Genomic DNA, 21,054 nt, shown 5'->3' with positions numbered 1-21,054 from the left:
CAGGGTCATATAAATATGTGTATGTAATGTCCATTTGTGGCTATGCTTTGTAAGAAACTCACAAATGAAAAGTCAGAGGTTATGTCCCTACTCATGCCCCTCAAGATAGATGAATACAATCAGCCAATTTTCTCAACCCAGGTAAATACAATCAGTTGATGAGCTCAACCCAAGTGTTTCCAATTAGCCAATTAGCTGAGCCCAGGTCATTCCCATTAGCCAATTAGCTCAGCCCAATTGATTCTATTTAGCCAATCAGCTCAGCCCAGGCAATTCCAATCAGTAAGTAGCTCAGCCCTGGTGATTCCAATTAGTTCAACCCTGGCAATTTCAATCAGCCCATGAGATCAGCCCAGGTGAATCTAACGGGCCGATTTGCTTAGCCTAAGTTATTCTAACCTGAAAGTTAGCTCATGTGATTTTAACAAGGGAATTAGCTACGTTCTAGTAAATCCAATCAGATAATTAGCTGAAACCTCGTGATTTCAATCAGCCATTAGCTCAGTTCAGAAATATCCAATTAGCCAATTAGCTTAGCTTAGTTTATTCCAATAAGTCAATTAGTTTTGCACAGGAAGATCCAATCAAGAAATTATTCAAATAACAACCGCAGCTTCATCAAGCAGCATGTATAACATGGCTTTGCTGTCAGTTTATTTGCTACTGAAGGTGAAGGTATTTTTATGTTTATATAAACAATATTGAATGGTTATGTTCCATTCTGAAATTCTGTCAAGCAAAGGAGCTTGGAAGTAATTGTATACTTGCATCATTGGTATATGTTAAGAGATTGAAAATGATCTTTTGGGGAACATTTCTTTTATACATAAATATTTACGAAGACATAATCCTGTAAGTTTTTAAAATCTATTTACTTATGTATATCTATATCCTGATGTACCAATCTTTGTATTCACATTTGTAAAGAATAGAGATACAGAATGTGGAAGTATTGGTAAATATTGGTACTAATTGTAATATAGAAAGAAACTTTAGTCTTTGTGCGGTGGGTCATACCTGTAGCCCCAGCACTTTAGGAGGCCGAGACGAGGGGATCACCTGAGGCCAGGAGTTTGAGGCCAGCCTGGCCAACATGGTGAAACCCAGTCTTTACTAAAAGTACAAAAAATTAACCAGGCATGGTGGTGGGCGCCTGTAGTCCCAGCTACTACAGAGACTAAGGTAGGAGAATCGCTTGAACCCGGGAGATGGATGTTGTAGTAAGCCGAGATTGTGCCACTGCACTCCAGCATAGGTGACAGAGCAAGACTGTCTCAAAAAGAAAAAAAAAAGAGAAACTTTAATAGATATATAAACTTATTTGCTCTATAAACTGTATCTAGAATAATGCACAAATAGAGGTATGCTCTGACATACCTTTTGCTGCATTTAACATGAAAGAAAAAAGCATTTGTCCTTTTTCACTTCTGTGAAATGGCCATGTACTAAGGCCATGGAAGTCATTGATTGTCATTGATTGTCATTGATTGTCATGTCAAAGTTGACCCTTTATGTTGTAAAGAAAGATAAACCAACTCAAGTCCAGTGGCCACCCACATGTGAGAATGCTTATTCTTTCTCATTAGGACTTCCATCAAGACAGGGTTTTGTTTTGTTTTGTTTTTTATGACTGGGCACGGTGGCTCATGCCTGTAATCCCAGCACTTTGGGAGGCCGAGGCAGGTGGATCACCTGATGTCAGGAGTTCTAGACCAGCCTGGCCAACATGGCGAAACCCCGTCTCGACTAAAAAAAAAAAAAAAAATTAGCTGGGCGTGGTGGCAGGTGCCTGTAATCCCAGCTACTTGGGAGGCTGAGGCAGGAAGGAGAATCTCTTGAACCCAGGAGGCAGAGGTTGCAGTGAGCTGAGATCGCGCCATTGCACTCCAGCCTGGGGGACTTCATCTCAAAAAAAAAAAAAGGTTTTTTCTTTATTCCATGAGTGTGTGATGTAAAAGTACAATCTTATCTTTTTGTCATTGGGGCTGAAGTAGGGTCTTTATGGTAACAGAAAGAAAGTCTAGGTCTCCTTTTAAAAGAAGACCGTGATACTGAAAGCAAATATAACAGTACACAGTGTCTGGCCAAATTTCTGTTAAGCAAGAGCGAACATGCAGTGAGGTGCCAAATGTGACTCTTGTTGACTAGGCCAAAGTTGTTTTGTGTGTAAGGAAGGCTAGGCTCACTGGTGTCAGGTATTTTTAAATTTCCTAGCTGGATGGACAGAATCCCAATGGGCTGGTTTGGTGAGAGACAGAATTAAAAGAACCCAGGTTCCAGGTAAGTAGGACATCTTCACACTTATCAAAAAAAATGTGATGTGGTGTGTAGCTTGAATCAAACAAAAGTTATTGAACAAATTGGCTGATTAGATTTATCTGGCCTGGAGGAAAAGAAAATGCAAATGACCTCTAACATAGTTTAGGGGTTTTTTTTTGCACATGTACACATAGATATAAGATAGATTGACAAACATATAAACACAGAGTAGATTACATGGGTCCATCTACAAAATGTCCATTTATGCATCTGTCCTGTAAAAAACCCTTCAGAATAAAAGTAGGTCAGAGGTGGTCTTACTTTTCTATCCCTGCAGCCCAGAATTCAATAAGACAATTTGCTCAGCCCACGTGACTGCAATAAGCCAATTAGCTCAGCTCAGGTGAACATAATCAGCCAATTAGCCAAATTGGAACAGTAAAGGCATCTAGGTAGGCCAAAATGATGACTGTGAATAACACAGGCATACCGTGAGAAAAAAGCAGGGTCTTGAAATGCTAACGTGAGCTCAAAAGCTTACAAGGCAGTTCTGAAAGCTTACTCTCCAGGGCATGCCCATAAATGTGAAGTTTTGTTGCTCTTAGCCTTATTGTTCTTATCTGTGAGAAGAATATTTATTAAAGCCCAAAGAGGTTTTTATTGTTAAGTTAAAAATGTTCCTACTGGGTGGCTGAGGCAGGAGAGTAGCTTGAACCCGGGCAGCAGAGGTTGCAGTGAGCAATGGCGCCACTGCACTCCAGCCTGGGTGACAGTGTGAGACTCTGTCTCAAAAAAAAAAAAAAAAAAAAGTTTCTATTGATTCTGGCGAACATGGAACCAGAGATAAACTAGCCTCAGCTTAAAGGCCCTCACCCACTTTTAAATATGCACTTAAGCCATGGGAGTCACTCATTGCCATGTCAATGTTGATCCTTCATTTTATGTTGTATATAGGACCAGAGATAAACCAATCCCAGGATAAAGACCCTCACCTCAATTTCAGAATGCTCATTCTTTCTCACTGGGGCTTCCATCAAGACGAATTCTTGTTTTCTTCACGAATGTGTAATGTAAATGTGCACTATTGTCAACTACTGTTTGTTGCTGATGTAGGGTGTCTATGGTAATGGAAAAAAGTCTAGGTCTCTTTTTAGAAGATAGACTTTGATATTGAAAGTAATTATAACAGTACATGGTACCTGGCCACATTTCAACCAGGTGATAGTGAATGTTCACTGAAGCGCCAAAAATGGCTATCATTGCCCAGGTCAAATTTGCTTTGTGATGAAGGCTAGGCACACTGGTGTCAGGCATACCTGGCTGTTTCTAGCTGAATAGACAGAACCCCGCTGAAGTGGTTTAATGGAATACACAATTACTGCAGGGTTTCAGGTAACAAAAGCAGTTTCACATTTATGAAAAAAAGTGATGTGTACAGCTCAGACTGAATACAACTTAACTGAACTAATTTGCTAATCATATTTGAATGGCCTGGAGGAAAAGAAAATGGAAATGAACTCTGACCTAGTTAACTTTGGAAGCTTTATTCTGTACATACCTATATAGATATATAAAGTAGCTGCATAAACATATATGCACAGAATAAGTTCCATGGGTATGTCTATGTAATGCTCATTTGTCCATGTGTCCTGTAAAAAAAAAAACCATCAGAGGAAAAGTAGACTAGAGGTCATCTCCTTTATTACACTTGCAGTGCAGGTGAATTCAGTAAGCCAATTAGCTCAGCACAGGTGATAGCAGTAAACCAATAAACTCAGCTCGGGTTAATATAAGCACCCAATTATCTAAACTGGGAAGTGGAGGCATCAAGGCAGGCTCAAACTAGCAGATGTGAATGACACAGGCATACAGATAGAAGAAAAGGAGGGCCCTAAAGTGGTAAGCTACACATAAAGACTTATAAGGCAGTACTAAAACTTTATTTCCCAGGTGGTGACCATAAACATTAAGTTTTGTTGATGTTTATAAATAACATTGTGTGACTGTGTTTCACTCTATAATTGTATATAACCATCTAGGTGAAAAGCATGTCTTCATCTTTGTTTCCAGGATAGGCTGAGGAATTGAAAATGTCACTTGAACATTTTTTGTATACATAAACATTTACATAGACAAACTAATATAATGCTGCATGTATGTGTTAAAATATTTCTCTACCTATGTGTATCTATAATCATCTATCTAGCATTCTGTCCATATTCATGCAAAATAAAAAATATAGAAGGTCAAGGTATTGATAGCTACTTGTACTGAGGGTAGTATTTAAAAAAACCCTTTCGGCCAGGCACGGTGGCTCACGTCTGTAATCCCAGCACTCTGGGAGGCCAAAGCGGGCAAATCATGAAGTCAGGAGTTTGAGACCAGCCTGACCAACATGGAGAAACCCCATCTCTACTAAAAATACAAAAAGCTGGGTGTGGTGGTGGGCACCTGTAATCCCAGCTACTCAGGAGGCTGAGGCAGGAGAAACGTTTAAACCTGGGAGGCAGAAGTTGCAGTGAGCCGAGATTGCACCATTGCACTCCCACCTGGGTGACAGGATGAGCCTCCATCTCAACAAAAAAAGGAAAAAAAAACCTTTCATATATGTAAAATCTTATTTGCAAATTAAACTGTATCCACAAGAATATACAAGTGGAGGTATACTCTGAAATATATCTTTATTTATTTAATATATACAAAGAAAGGATTGTTCCTTGTTGCTCTTATTTGTGAGCAGAAAGTTCTCTAAAGTCATAAAATTATTCATTGTTAAGAATATTTTTCATTCTGATGAACAAAAGACCAGAGATAAAGTAGCCTCAGCTTAAAAAATGGAAATGATGTCAGACCTAATTTTCATTTAGGAGCTATTTTTTGTACATATAAAAGAGGTGAATAGATAAACATATACACAAAATGATTCACCTGGGTATGTCCACATAATGTTCATTTATGCATCTGTCTTGTAAAAAACCTCAGGAAAAAAAAGAACATCAGACTGGGCGCAGTGGTTCACGCCTGTGATCCCAGCTCTTTGGGAGGCTGAGGCAGGTAGATCATCTGAGGTCAACAGTTCGAGGCCACCCTGGCCAACATGTTGAAACCCAGTCTTTACAAAAGTACAAAAATTAGCCAAGTGTGGTGGCATGTGCCTGTAATGCCAGCTACTGGGGAGGGTGAGGCAGGAGAATCACTTGAACCTGGAAGGCAGAGGTTGCAGTGAGCCAAGATCCCAACACTGCACTCCAGCCTGGGCGACAGATAAGACGCCATTAAAAAAAAAAAAAAAAAAAAGCCAGGCGCGGTGGCTCACGCCTGTAATCCTAGCACTTTGGGAGGCCGAGGCGGGCGGATCACAAGGTCAGGAGATCGAGACCACGGTGAAACCCCGTCTCTACTAAAAAAATACAAAAAAATTAGCCGGGCGTGGTAGTGGGCGGTAGTGTAGCTGTAGTCCCAGCTACTCAGGAGGCTGAGGCAGGAGAATGGCGTGAACCCGGGAGGCGGAGCTTGCAGTGAGCCGAGATCGCGCCACTGTACTCCAGCCCGGGGGGACACAGCGAGACTCCGTCTCAAAAAAAAAAAAAAAAAGTAGGTCAGCGGTCATCATTTTTTTCCCTGATGCCCAGGTGAATTCAATAAGCCAATTAGCACAACCCAGATGATAACAATAAGCCAATTAGCTTAGCTTGGGAGGATATAATGAGCCAATTAGCCAAATTGGAAAATAGAGAAATCAAGGCAGGCCCAAAATTGTGGATGTGAAAAACACATGCATACCAGGAGAAGAAATGCAGGGTTCTGAAATTCTAAGCTGGACACAAAGACTTAAATGGTAGTACTAAAAACGTATTTCCCAGGCCATGCCTATAAATGTGAAGGTTTGTTGATGTCTACACATAACATTGTTTGGGTGTGTTCAAGCCTTTGATGATACGGAGACATATAGATGAGAAGTTTTCATCTTTGTCCTCAAAATTGGCTGATGTATTGAAAATGTCTTTTGATTAACATCTTTTGTATACATAAATATTTACATAAAAAACATAATTCTCTTCATATTTGTTTATCAGTCTACCTATGTATTACTATATCCAGATGTCAAGAATGTTGTTTTTTATGCTGGTGAGGACAGGACCAGAGATAAACTAGCCTCAGCTTAAAGACCCTCACCCAATGTTAAAAATGCTGAATAAGGCCAGGCGCAGTGGCTCACGTCTGGAATCCCAGCACTGTGGGAGGCCAAGGTGGGCAGATCACCTGAGTTCAGGAGTTCAAGATGAGCCCAGCCAACTTTGCTGGAAACAGTAAAACTTTATCAGCCCTTAGTACATAACTAAAATAAGTTACCAGGTTTTAAAGTTTAAAATTGCTAAGTTACCATTATAACATGTAATCGAAACCACTAAAAATGAATTTACATGCCAGTTGTGTAAGAACAAGTAAAATATGTTTCAGTAAAAGATTATAGAAGGGATGAAAGTTTACATTTTTGCCTAGGCTTAAAGGATTATTTTGAATTAGATAAGATAAAGCTGAAGGATGGCCAGGCATGGTGATTCATGCCTGTAATCACAGCACTTTGGGAGGCCGAGGCGGGTGGATCACCTGAGGTCAGGAGTTCAAGACCATCTTGACCAACATGGAGAAACCCTGTCTCTACTAAAAATACAAAATTAGCCGGGCGTGGTGGGGCATGCCTGTAATCCCAGCTACTTAGGAGGCTGAGGCAGGAGACTTGCTTGAAACTGGGAGGTGGAGTTTTGGTGAGTCAAGATCACGCCATTGCACTCCAGCCTGGGCAACAAGAGCAAAACTCTGTCTCAAAAAAACAAACAAACTGACGGTTTAAATAAATTGTGGATGAACTGTAAACATTAACGTTGCAAAAGAAATTCTGTGCATGAACATACTGACTAAATTCAAAAGGGTATTATATACTTGTTATTCCATAAATTCTGCATTGAACTAAAAGAAAAACGTTTCCGTAAGGCACTAGTCTGTGCTTTAGCAAATTTATAAAGGATTACAAAACGTTCATAAGAATCTTACCTTATGGTCAAACTAATATTGAATACAATTGTCTATATAGTTTCATTAGAAAATTAGATTTGATATTAATAGTAGACTAATGCAAGAGTAAAACGTGGCTTTCTCTTCCTTGTACAAGATTTTCATGTAATAGTAAAAGATAATGGCTGGGCACAGTGGCTTGTGCCTGTAATCCCAGCACATTGGGAGGCGGAGGAGGGTGGATCACCTGAGGTCAGGAGTTCTGGAACAGGAATTAAAAGAAATTAAAGAATGTATAAACAGCAACTCAGTTATATGTAAGAAAATCCAATTCCCCCTCAGAAAGAGAAAGGCTGGAGTCCTTTAAAAATTAACTGCCTGTTTTTCTGTGGCTAGCGATCCTTATCTCTCCCTTTCCCAGGCATTGTGAAGACCCTGTTTCTCTAGCTGTGCAGCTGCAAGGTCACTAGACAGATAAACTCAAGTCGTAAAACATGTTTTTCCTTAAAAAATAAGAAATGATGTAATGCATGTCTCAATTAATTGAATAACTGTCTTTGTTTCTCACTTCTGTAAATGTTTCCCCCTGCACCGATCTCCCCCACCCCACGAAATGCTTAAAAGGTAACTTAGTTCTTTGTTCAGGGCTCAGTCCTTTGGATGTTAATCCAACTGGGCTGGTGCACCTAAATAATAAATATCCTCCTCAACCCCTCGGTCTCTCTGATTCCATAAAATATCCTGCCACAGTTCAAGACCAGACTGACCAACATAGTTAAACCTAGTCTCTACTTAAAATACAAAAATTAGCTGGGCATGGTTGTGTGCGCCTGTGGACCCAGCTACTCAAGAGGCTGAGGTGAGAGGATTGCTTGTACCTGGGAGGTGGAGGTTGCAGTGAGCTGAAATTGTACCACTGCACTCCAGCCTGGGTGACAGATTAAAACTGTCTGGAAAAAAAAAAAAGAAAAATTAATGAAACATTTCTGTTTGCCTTACAGGTAGACTGCCAAAGAAAAGACAAAAGACAAATTATTTAGAAAGCTAAGTCTTCCCTCTTAATGAGTAAAGGCTTTTGCCTTGTTTTAAAATTTTCAAGTTATCATTTTGGCAAAATAAATAACTTATGGTAACTTGAAATTGTATTTCATAATATCAAGTATTTAAAACCTCTAATATTTGACAGGCTTCCCAAAATCAAATTTCAGCTTCAAGGTTGTCTTTCCTGATCCCTAGTTTTTGGATGCTTCAGTGATACAGAGAACCCCTGGAGCATCCAGAAGAGAAAAAATCAGAATTATTTGACATGTTTAGGTACATGGAATTGCCAAAATAATGTTTAATCTTCTTCACATAATTTAGTGAATGATATTAATGTGTGTTTCAAAATTGTATGGGATTTCTAGAATTCTAATGTCTAAATATATGCTATCAATCACAATTAAGGTTGTTATGTTGTAAAACAGGTAACAAAATTTATTTGTCAATTGTGGTTTTTTTTGTTTGTTTGTTTTTTGAGATGGAGTCTCACTCTGTTACCCAGGCTGGAGTGCAGTGGCACAATTTCAGCTCACTTCAATATGTATCACCTGGGTTCAAGCCATTCTTTTGCCTGAGGCTCTCAAGTAGCTGGGATTACAGGTGCCCACAGCCATACCTGGCTAATTTTTCTATTTTTAGTGGAAACAGAGTTTCACCATGTAGGCCAGGCTGGTCTCAAACTCTTGACCTCAGATGATCTGCCTGCCTCAGCTTCCCAAAGTGCTGGGATATAGGTATGAACCACCATGCCTGGCCTCAATTGTGTTTTGGACTATACCCTGGACACGTTGTCATTCACAGACAATCGTTTTATTGTGTTCATCTTTTTCAAAAGATGGCTTATAATCAGCTATAGGACTTTAACAGGTGCTCTCAAATACAGGTTCCTGATAACTTTAGAGACTGTGACATTGAAATAAAGAAAAAACATACAGAACTCATGAAGAGCTAAAGTGTTCATGAATATCAAGCAGAACAAAAATTAGCTCAATGGACTAAACTAATAGGAAATTGAAGTAATTTTTTTTTCAGCTTTTTGCTTCAAACATTGCTACTTTTAATTTTGTTTTCCAAAGTCAAGGAAACTTACCTTGAGCTATTTACAGCCTTTAATAATTGAGTAAAGTATACTCCTGTGAACAAAATTTGGAGCATATTTGTTTTTCTCTGGCTAGTTTCTACAGAATTTGGAAACTTATCTGTGAGTGTTCTTAACTTATGATAATATGGTTGTTTGCATCAGTGCAATAAGAATCCATTTTCTTTTGCAACAGGGTGCAAATGGAGAAACTGGTTGTTTTACCAAGGCTGGAAAAATTATGCTTCCCTTTAAGGAATAAGGCTCAACTTGCAGAGCCAATAAAAGCTCTTTGAGCAAACTGGTCTCACACCTGTCTACACAGTACCTGTACAGGGTTCCTAACATGTGGTGAGTAAAAAATGTTACTTTGTAACAGGCCCAGGAACCCCATATACTTGGGACCTCAAGAAGAAAGGAATTCACCCAATTCATCGGTATTTGAGAGTACAAACCCAGGAGGAGGCTTGGCTTTAAAAAGTTCTATCATAGATTCCTTGTAGAGCAGAGTTCCATCAAAGTGAATTTTAACAGCCTATTTAAAAATAATTATTCTTCCTGCACTTTATACAAACAATCAGGCCAAGTATAAGACTAAATTTTATTTTGCAAATAAGTCAGTCCTATCATGACGGACTCATTTTGTTTTTAACAAAAATGAGAACTGGAGAGAAAAATTATGTTTCCAAACTCATACACTTGTCATTAAATTATAGTCTCATTAGTTTTTAAGTTTTTCCTTGCAATTTAGACTAACCTGTTTATTCCTGTGAATCAAACAGTGATCTCCAGCTACAGTGCAGAAGAAACAGAACGGAATGGTTAATGTAACAATCTGCATCCACATTTCAGTTCTGGGCAATTATCCTGCAAATCCTGTCAGGTGATAGGAGTAACTAGGGTGCCCATAATCTGGAGGTTTCTATGTTTGAGAAAATTAGAGCAATGGAGCTAACCAAATCCAAGCCCCATGTGCCCAAATCTTAGCAGGCATAACTATAGCCACCTCTTATCTGGGTGTGTCAGCAGCCTTAGGATTTTTGTGCTGTCATTACCCTCTTGTTTCATTTTAATACATGTCCTCCAATAACCCAGCTTGTCTTTTCTTGCATTCAGGCCATTAAACTCCAGTCATGCAACTGGAGCCTCAGATGATGGCCACCTTTTTCTGGAGACCCTTACGTAGGCCTCTGAGGGAGATCTGACTGCCGACTTGCCAAAACAGTGCCCCCTGTCGCAGAGAGCAGTTAAGATTAGTCATCATTCTTATCACTATCTTTATTCTAATGGCAGTTAGATGTACTTCTTTAGCTTAACAGCAGCATAATGTAGGAACAAAATCTTTAAAAATTTAAGCAAATGAAAACCTACACCAGAAAAAAAAAAAAAAAAAAAACCCTAACATCCACAAATGCATACATATTGATCTTTGTGTTGGCAGAGTCTGAAGCAGAACATTGGGTGAAGTTGATGCAGTTATTTTGACCACATTGGCATATTGATAAAATTATTTATATTTGAGTAAAATGTCTACATCCTATAAATACTGCTTTGTACTGTAAATAATAAATGTAAAATCTCTATCCTTAAGAGGATTCTAATTCTCAACTCACTATATATAGAAACCCAATCCTCTGGTTCCTCCAAACTGAAGCCTCATAAAGGCGCAAATATAGAGTGAGAGGGATTCAACGACAGAGCATGTGAAACAAAAAGGATGAGGTAGGATGGTCGGCACTAAGGCCCAGATTGCCTTGGGGACCCCAATATAATAATATCAACTATTAAGCTCACTAGCTAAAAATAAACATAAAAAGCTGAAAACGCCATGGCTTCAGTTTGATGGGACTGAGTCTCTAGAATTGTAGACAGTTATACTAAAAGAATTGAGCCAGAATGACATGTCTCTAAGGATTATTAAAGAGAATGTTTAAAAGCACGTTAAGTATTTATTCCAAATCTCATTACGGTAGCAATACTCTTTTCTGTAATGTCAGCTTCCCCAAGCTAGGGATGCCATAGACTAAGACAAGTGCCTAATATGTTGCAATTATTTTCTACATTTAATGAACTTGCAATAAATTTGTAAAAGTTATTGGCCTGTTTCACATATAAATCTCACTGAAAGCACTATCCAGTAGCTATTTTTCTGAGTCATTTTTGGGATTTTCTGTTGCTTGATTCCCAACTAACCTTATTTGAATCTTAGTGATTTCTTTTTTTTTTTTTTTTTTTTTTTTTTTGAGATGGATTTTCGCTCTTGTTGCCCAGGCTGGAGTGCAGTGGTGCGATCTTGGCCCACCGCAACCTCCGCCTCCCGGGTTCAAGTGATGCTCCTGCCTCAGCCTCCCAAATAGCTGGGACTATAGGCATGTGATACCACGCCTGGCTAACTGTGTATTTTTAGTAGAGTCGGGGTTTCTCCATGTTGGTCAGGCTGGTCTCAAACTCCCGAACTCAGGTGATCTGCCTGCCTCGGCCTCCCAAAGTGCTAGGATTACAGATGTGAGCCACCATGCCTGGCTGAATCTTAGTGATTTCTAAAGCCCCAGATATAATAACAGAAAGAGAGCAAAAATGAAGCCAAGTTACCCCAACAGTTCATGTCTAATATATTTTGTTTTCCAAATGAACCAAAAACCACACAAGCTAAACGAAAGTGGGTTTAATATTCAACCTAAGTTCAATGGTAGCAGTCAAAATCATATGCAAAACTTAGCAAAGTCACAATATAGAAACTCTTAGTCTGGTATTCAAAAAAAATTCTTATTTTGGCATTTTAAAAACAGGATAAATACATTAAATATGACAAAATATACTCACTCAATTATAATAAAATATTTGAAAAATGAATAATTTTATTCTTAGTATTTACTATAATATATTTAGACAAAAGTTTCAGTAAAAAATACTTATAGCTACCATGTATAAATTAAAACAGCCCTGGGGGAAATAGTAATTTTTATTAATAGTGAATCCTGAAGTTCCAAGAATGTAAAATAATTTCTCCTGGGCACCCACAGCTGATGACCCAGATAAAGTTCACATACGTTTAATTTTAAAATTTTTATTTTCCCAGCCAGGTCCAGTGGCTCACGCCTATAATCCCAGCTCTTTGGGAGGCCCAGGAGAGCAGATCACCTGAGGTCAGGAGTTCGAGACCCGCCTCAACATGGAGAAACCCCGTCTCTACTGAAAATACAAAATTAGCCGGGCATGGTGATGCATGCATGTAATCCCAGGTACTCAGGAGGCTGAGGCAGGAGAACCGCTTGCACGTGGGAGGTGGAGGTGGCAGTGAGCTGATATCGCGCCAGTGCACTCGAGCCTGGGTAACAGAACGAGACTCCATCTCAAAAAAAAAAGTGGAATTTCTCCAAATTGTTTTATCAAGATGTAATATAAATATTATTCCAAATTTCAAATCCACAGATCATTGTGTTGTTTTGCCACATTCAACATTCACACTTAAAAATAGGCCAGGCGCAGTGGCTCATGCCAGGCGCAGTGGCTCATGCCTGTAATCCCAACACTGTGGGATGCCGAGGCGGGTGGATCACCTGCGGTCAGGAGTTTGAGACTAACCTGGCCAACAGGGTGAAACCCCAAAACTACTAAAAATACAAAAATTAGCTGGGCGTGGTGTAATCCCAGCTACTCAGGAGGCTGAGGTGGGACAGTAGCTGGAATCTGCGGGGTGGAGGTCACAGTGAGTTGAGATTGGGCCACTTCACTCCAGCCTGGGAGAGAGAGCGAAACTCCATCTCAAAAACAGAAGAAAAAAAAAAAAGATTCTACATAGAAACATAAGTTGTGCTATAAATATATGACAGGAAATTAAATTTAAAATTGTTCATTTACCATTAACTCTATTTAGAATCTAATTTCTGAAATACTATTTTTTTTTACAAATTTTATATTTGCCATGTTTTTTGTAAGAATAAAACTTTTTTTTTTTTTTTTTTTTTTTTTTGAGACGGAGTCTGGCTCTGTCGTCGGGGCTGGAGTGCAGTGGCCGGATCTCAGATCACTGCAAGCTCCGCCTCCCGGATTTACGCCATTCTCCTGCCTCAGCCTCAAAATAATTTTATTCTTAGTATTTACTATAATATATTTAGACAAAAGTTTCAGTAAAAAATACTTATAGCTACCATGTATAAATTAAAACAGCCCTGGGGGAAATAGTAATTTTTATTAATAGTGAATCCTGAAGTTCCAAGAATGTAAAATAATTTCTCCTGGGCACCCACAGCTGATGACCCAGATAAAGTTCAAAAACTTTTTTTTTTTTTTGCCTCAGTCTCAAAAAAAAAAAAAAATCAAAGCTGATGTAATCTTTTCACTTGTTAACCATGTATGGCTATTCTCTTAATTAACTAATCTGACAGTTTTATTGATAAGCAAATTCTTCAGTTAAAACCAATTTTTCACTGCATTAAAAATACCAACTTTCTCATTAGAACCTACAAACTACCATGTAAAATGACAAGGCATGAAGACAACAATGAGAAAACTTTAGTCATAACACAGTAAAAAAGGAAAGACTGTGATGCATATATAGTTGGAACACACATAAGACAAAATTGAAGATCATTAGAAAATAAAAGCAGCAGGCTGGGCGCGGTGGTTCACACCTGCAATCCCAACCTTTGGGAGGCTGAGGCGGGCGGATCACCAGGTCAGGCGACCGAGACCATCCTGGCTAACACGGTGAAACCCTGTCTCTACTAAAAATACAAAAGAATTAGCTGGGCAAGGTGGCGGGCGCCTGCAGTCCCAGCTACTCAGGAGGTTGAGGCAGGAGAATGGCGTGAACCCAGGAGGTGAGCTTGCAGTGAGCCGAGATCATGCCACTGTACTCCAGCCTGGGAGACTCCATCTCAAAAAAAAAAAAGAAAAGCAGCAGAATTTGTCTTTAAATTCAGCAAGTCAGTTTTGCAGCCTGAAAATGTCTTCTCCACATGATGAATCAATGTTATTTCTTCACCATTGCTTTCCATCACTGACTTGAAGTTACAAACTAACTCCAGCAAAAATATTTATGATTATAAAGCATGTTTTACTCAGAACTGTCATATTTGTTTGCTACATTTATATGTAAAAACATCCTCATGACTTATGAAGTCTCCCTAGTACTTACCAAAGCAAATTAGCTCCCTCAATAGATTTACTTGTGTCAATTATAAAAAGTGAAAGAAACAATAAAGAAAATTAGGCTTATACAGGTTTCTCCAATAAAAATCAAATGTTAAAATATAACGATACACTAATTTTTTAATGACATGTAAAAATCATTTTATGTGTACTCTTAAATTTCATAACAATCATTCTTTTTTTTTTCTTTTTTTTTTTTTTTTTGAGACGGAGTCTCGCTCTGTCACCCAGGCTGGAGTGCAGTGGCCGGATCTCAGCTCACTGCAAGCTCCGCTTCCCGGGTTCACGCCATTCTCCTGCCTCAGCCTCCCGAGTAGCTGGGACTACAGGCGCCTGCCACCTCGCCCGGCTAAGTTTTTGTATTTTTAGTAGAGACGGGGTTTCACTGTGTTAGCCAGGATGGCCTCGATCTCCTGACCTCGTGATCCGCCCGTCTCGGCCTCCCAAAGTGCTGGGATTACAGGCTTGAGCCACCTCGCCTGGCCAACAATCATTCTTAAAATCCCTGACCAGCTCACATAATAAGTACTTCATAAAATACAAAACGCGAAAATTACAGGTCTAGCCCGTAAAATTACGGGTACCAGACAAGTAAAAACAGAGAATGTGCATAGGGAGATTCTGAACCATAAACCCTAACATTTTACAGCAATGAATTCAACACAATGCACAGAGTATAGATTTACTTTCAACAGTTTCAAGGTTTTTAGTTTTCTAATAAGTCACCTTATTAAAAGAATTTGTTTTGTTCCAATATTGCTTTCTCCTTCCGAAAATGGGTACAAGCTCATAGTCATACACACACTTACTTCATAATTTTTTTACACCTAAGGTTTATTTTTAGAGTAATATATATATTTAACTCTATGTAAATCGAAACTAAAAGCCTGTATGTGTTTGCAGGCAGAGAAAACATGTTCAAAGAAAAAGAAGTAACAAATTCTTTTTTTTTTTTTTTTTTTTTTTGAGACGGAGTCTCGCTCTGTCGCCCAGGCTGGAGTGCAGTGGCTGGATCTCAGCTCACTGCAAGCTCCGCTCCCCGGGTTTTACGCCCTTCTCCTGCCTCAGCCTCCTGAGTAGGTGGGACTACAGGCGCCCGCCACCACGCCCGGCTAGTTTTTTGTATTTTTTAGTAGAGACGCGGTTTCACCGTGTTAGCCAGGATGGTCTCGATCTCCTGACCTCGTGATCCGCCCGTCTTGGCCTCCAAAAGTGCTGGGATTACAGGCTTGAGCCACCACGCTGGGCCACAAATTCTTTATATATTTATTCAGGACTTAGAAATGTATCAATTTTATTTATACTTCTATATAAATTTTATTATGACCATGAAAATGACCCTGTAGTCAAGAACTGTAAATTTTAAAATAAAGTACTTTTAATATTTTAAAATAACTAATAGTATTTTTGTTATTTTACTAATCAAACCATTTGTAATAAAAAGGATAAATGCTAGAGGTGATGGATGCCTCATTTATCCTGATGTAATTATTATATATTATGTACCTGTACCAAAATATGCCATATATGGCATAAATATATACACATACTGTGTAACCACAAAATTAAAAAGAATAAATTTAAGAAAAAAAGGATAAAAATGTAACCTATGGGAAAAATATTTTTTAACTTATTTGCAATTTGAAGCCATTGGCAGAAGAGATTACTAGGTGTTATTCCACTATGTTGCCAAATAGTATATTGTTACCATATTTTACCTACACCCTTGAGTAAGGTGGGTATGTTAAAGTTAGTGGAGTAATAATGCTCCACTGAATGCACAAGTCTTCTTCTTTTTTTTTTTTTTTTTTTGAGACAGGGTCTTGTTCTTGTTGCCCAGGCTGGAGTGCAATGGCATGATCTTGGCTCTCTGCAATCTCTGCCTCCCGGGTTCAAGTGATTCTCTTGCTTCAATCTCCCAAATAGCTGGGATTACAAGCACCCACCACCATGCCTGGCTAAATTTTTGTATTTTTAGTAGAGACAGGGTTTCACCATGTTGGCCAGGCTGGTCTCGAATTCCTGGCCTCAAGTGATCCGCCTGCCTCAGCCTCCCAAAGTGTTGGGATTACAGGCATGAGCTACTGTGCCCGACCAGAATGTACAATAGTCTTAATGTGGTAAAAGAAAATATTTAATTATAAATTAAGTCCACACATAATCTAAAAATTTTTTAATGTACTGCATTTTATTACATAAAAGCACAATCAGTAACATTATATGGTACTATTTTAGTTAATTTTAACTTACATTTAACTAAAATTAAAAATGTTTTTCTCTCATAACTTGAAAGAATATTACTCTGAACAACTACCTCATACATCACTAAGTTAACCACAAAGAGCCTCTTCACTTAGATTCCTATGCATCTTACATTTCAGTGTCCTTACTCTTTTATAGAAGAGGTCATGTGTAATTCCCACCTAATAAAGTATCTCTCGTATCTCTGATGCAGCAATAGTTAATCACATGCTTTCACAGGTGAATACAACAGAAATGAAGAAATAGCATGAAGTAATTTGAGAGTTGACTTACATCATTATTTACTTTTTAAAAGTTTTATGATTTTATCAAAAAAGTATACTTGAGTGTAATTATGACTTTTCAAAGAAATGTCTACTCATTTTAAAGTTATATAAAATTAATTTACTTACCAACAGTAGTTTTGGATTTTCTATACACAGCAGTCTGATTTAGTGCAATGTCTGAAGTGTCAGTGTCTTAGCTATTTCTACTGTTCTCTGATAATTATATAAACTCAATTTGAATTAAATATTTCTTTGTATTTATTGCATCTGCAAAAGTATATTTTAGTATGAGCTCTGGCATTTTCTAAGCTATAGTTATGGAAAAATGTTTTTCCAAATTCATTACATTTGTTGAATTCTTCTCCAATATAAATTTCCTAATGCTGAACAAAATTTTAGCAACTGCTTCAGGGTTGTCTAGTACAAAATGTGTACAATAAAATGATACAAGTAAAAGCACTACAACCCCCTTTATATTTGTAATGTTTGTCTCAGAATAAACTCTTCTTCACTTTAAAGGCTTACATTTCTGACAGATCATTTGAAAGTAATTGTATTTATAATACTTTTATTAAGTATGAACTCTCTGATGTTGTGTAATATGTGAGCAGATATTAATGACTTTTCCACATTCTTTATATTTGTACACCATTTCTCAACTATAAATGCTTTCCTGTACAATAAGCTGTGAACACTGGTTAAAAATTATATTCTTCACACTTGGAGTTTTCTCCAGTATAAATTATTTTACCTGCAATCAAGCGTGAAAACCATTTAAAAGTTTTTTCACAATCTTTATATTTCTAGAGTTTTGCACTAGTATAATTTTTTTTTCTTTTTACGTTTAGATAAGTTTGAGGTGTTGTGAAAAGCACTGTGACATCATTCAAGATTGTAGTTTCACTCCAGCATGAAACATCTTATATGTTAAGAATTGAGGACTTGTTAAGGGCTTTGTGACATTCTTCACATTTTAGGATTTCTGTCCAGTATAAATTATGTGTAATAAGAGTTGAGAACTTTTAAACGCTTTGTCACATTCTTCACATTCGTAGGTTTTATCTTCCACATGAGTTCTCATGTTTAGTAAGAGTTGAGAACTGGGTAGAGGCTATGCCACATTCATCACATTTCAAGGGTTTCTCTCCAGCATGAATTATTTTGTGCTTAGTGAATGTTGAAGATTTGTTAGAAGCCAGGCCATGTTCTTCACATTTGTAGGGCTTCTCTTTTATGAATTCCCTTATGTTTAGTAAGGATTGATGAACAGTTAAAAGCCTTGACACATTCTTCACATTTGTAGGGTTTTTCTCCATTATGAATTATGTTTCGTAAGGTTTGAGGAATGGTTACAAGCTTTGCCACATTCTTCACATTTGTTGGGGTTCTCTCCAGCATGAATTCTCTTATGTATGGTAAGGTATGAGAAACGATTAAAAGGTTTGCCACATTCTTCACATTTGTAGGGTTTCTCTCCAGTATGAATTATCTTATGTTGAGTAAGGTGTGAAGACCGGTTAAAGGCTTTGCCACATTCTTGACATTTGTAGGGCTTCTCCCCAGTATGAATTAACTTATGTTGAGTAAGGTGTGAAGATTGGTTAAAGGCTTTACCACACTCTTCACATTTGTAGGGTTTCTCTCCAGTATGTATTATCTTATGTCGAATAAGGTATGAAGACCGGTTAAAGGCTTTGCCACACTCTTCACACTTGTAGGGTTTCTCTCCAGTATGAATTATCTTATGTTGAATAAGGGTAGTAAGAGCTGAGGACCAGTTAAAGGCTTTGCAATATTCATCACATTTGTAGGCCTTCTGTCTAGTATGAATTCTCTTATGTTTAGTAAGGTGTGAAGACCGGTTAAAGGCTTTTCCACACTCTTCACATTTGTAGGGTTTCTCTCTAGTATGAATTACCTTATGTTGAGTAAGGTGTGAAGACCGGTTAAAAGCTTTGCCACACTCTTCACATTTGTAGGGTTTCTCTCCAGTATGAATCATCTTATGTCGAGTAAGGGCTGAGGACTGTTTAAAGGCTTTTCCACACTCTTCACATTTGTAGGGTTTCTCTCCAGTATGAATTCTCTTATGTTGAGTAAAAGTAGTGAGAGCTGAGGACCAGTCAAAGGCTTTGCAACATTCATCACATTTGTAGGGCTTCTCTCTACTATGAATTATCTTATGTTGAGTAAGGTGTGAAGACCGGTTAAAGGCTTTGCCACACTCTTCACATTTGTAGGATTTCTCTCTAGTATGAATTATCTTATGTTGAGTAAGGTGTGAAGACCGGTTAAAAGCTTTTCCACACTCTTCACATTTGTAGGGTTTCTCTCCAGTATGAGTCATCTTATGTCGAGTAAGGGCTGAGGACTTGTTAAAGGCTTTGCCACATTCTTCACATTTGTGGGAATTCTCTTTAATATGAATTCTCTTATGTTGAGTTAGTTGTGAAAGCATGCAAAATGATTTGCCACATTCTTTACATTTGCAAGTTTTCTTTTCAGTATGTCTTATCTGATGTCTATCTGAATTTGAAAATTTATAGAACACTTTCACATATTTATCACATTGATATATTTTCCTCTGGGTAGTTATCAGACATTGGTTAAGTCCATTATAACTTCCTTTGCACACCTTACACTCATCCACACTTTTACAGCCCTTTCTTAATTGTAAATTCTCATGTTCACATTTATCATGTCTCCTCAGTATGACTTTTTGGGAAAAATCTTTTATGTCTTGCTCCGGCCAAAGGTCTTCAGCAATATGAGAACACATAACTAAAAGAAATTAAAACAACAAATTACTCCACTTACTAGACTCAGGTAAATATTTTTTACAAATCTAACCTATAAAACTGTATACACTACATAAGCAAGATGGCATAGCAAAATACCACAGGCTCTAATTTATTCAAAAACATATAAAATGTAACAAAAACATACTGACCAAAACACATTTTTGGAAAATTTATAAATGAGTTAAGTGTGTGAAGTGCCCCAGGTGAACACAATGTAAAAAGCAACATAGAAGAAAAAGAAAAATCTGTTATATTAACCCAACACAGCACTTCCTTCTCCCCAGTATAACATAGTGCCGTTAGAAGTATACATTGCCAACTCCTTGTTTCTATTTAAAAGAAAAATATTGGCACATACATTTTTATGTCTGGATTTTAGGGGTCTTTCAAGACACTGGTTTCATTCTCCCATTAAATAAAATGCTGGAAAAAAAAATAGTATACTTTGGAATAACAATTTGAGAATGCTGAGACCAAAGGTAAATGTTACAGCAGCAGACAGACTGCAGTACCACAGACAGGGAACAAGGGTAGCAAGTGATTGATAACTAGGAAGAAGTCACTTTTTAAACTAGAAAATAAAACATTTCAGATAAGACACATTCTAAGAACATGTTTAAAAGGCTCTCAGAATGTCTAACCATGACAACTGGTTTCAGACTATGCCAGGATAAAGCTACATTGTAAAGACTGACAGGAACCTTTTTTTTTTTAATGTCCAAGTCTCAATCAAAGATTACAATGTATACAAAATAATAGGGCAACATGGTCCCATCAAAAAAATTACAAAATTTTCAGAAAGCAATCATTATAAAATAAAAATGTATACATTTTAGAAATTTCAAATAAGTTGAATAATACTCAATGAGTAAAAGGAGCACAGACAACTACTGAAAATCAGAAAAAAGAAAAAAACAGTAATTGTAGAGGTAAAATACAAAGAGATAATAACTAACCAATTCTAAAAGAAAAAAAGATATAATAATAAAGAAGTTCAACAAACTAAAATACACATACAAGATATTTATTTAAAAAACACATATATAAGAGCAATTTAAAATGTCACAGAGAGAATCTCAAGAACTGCAAGATGAAAGTGATGTGTCATTTATAAGCATAGAGTTATAAACCAGTTTATAAACAGTTTAAAACAGTTATAAACTGTTTAAAACTAAAC

General features: G+C 37.6%; 1 protein-coding gene and 1 long non-coding RNA gene across 3 annotated transcripts in view; one reads left to right on the top strand and one right to left on the bottom strand.

Moving 5' to 3' along the window:
• Nucleotides 1-4,092: 4,092 nt before the first annotated feature.
• LOC144336929 (uncharacterized) lies at nt 4,093-13,708 on the top strand. The gene is made up of 3 exons (XR_013409362.1): nt 4,093-4,158; nt 9,591-9,745; nt 12,474-13,708. It is a non-coding gene; the product is annotated as an uncharacterized LOC144336929 (long non-coding RNA).
• Nucleotides 13,709-14,736: 1,028 nt separating this feature from the next.
• Nucleotides 14,737-21,054, bottom strand: part of LOC721315 (uncharacterized) — a 219,091-nt gene continuing 212,773 nt past the window's right edge. The window contains exons 5-6 of one of the 2 annotated variants that reach the window (XM_077978585.1): nt 18,473-19,447; nt 14,737-15,027 (exon numbers count right to left, since the gene is read on the bottom strand). In XM_077978585.1, the coding sequence (XP_077834711.1) occupies nt 14,914-15,027; nt 18,473-19,447 (1,089 nt within the window). In that variant the 3' untranslated portion in view covers nt 14,737-14,913. Of the gene's footprint in view, nt 15,028-18,391; nt 19,858-21,054 lie in introns of those variants that run through there. The other variant, XM_002801165.4, reaches the window with a different exon arrangement.

This window comes from Macaca mulatta, chromosome 19 (genome assembly GCF_049350105.2).
Source record: "Macaca mulatta isolate MMU2019108-1 chromosome 19, T2T-MMU8v2.0, whole genome shotgun sequence".
Taxonomy (NCBI): domain Eukaryota; kingdom Metazoa; phylum Chordata; class Mammalia; order Primates; family Cercopithecidae; genus Macaca; species Macaca mulatta.
The sequence above is the reverse complement of the archived record's forward strand: the minus strand, read 5'-3'. Positions and strand labels throughout refer to the sequence as shown.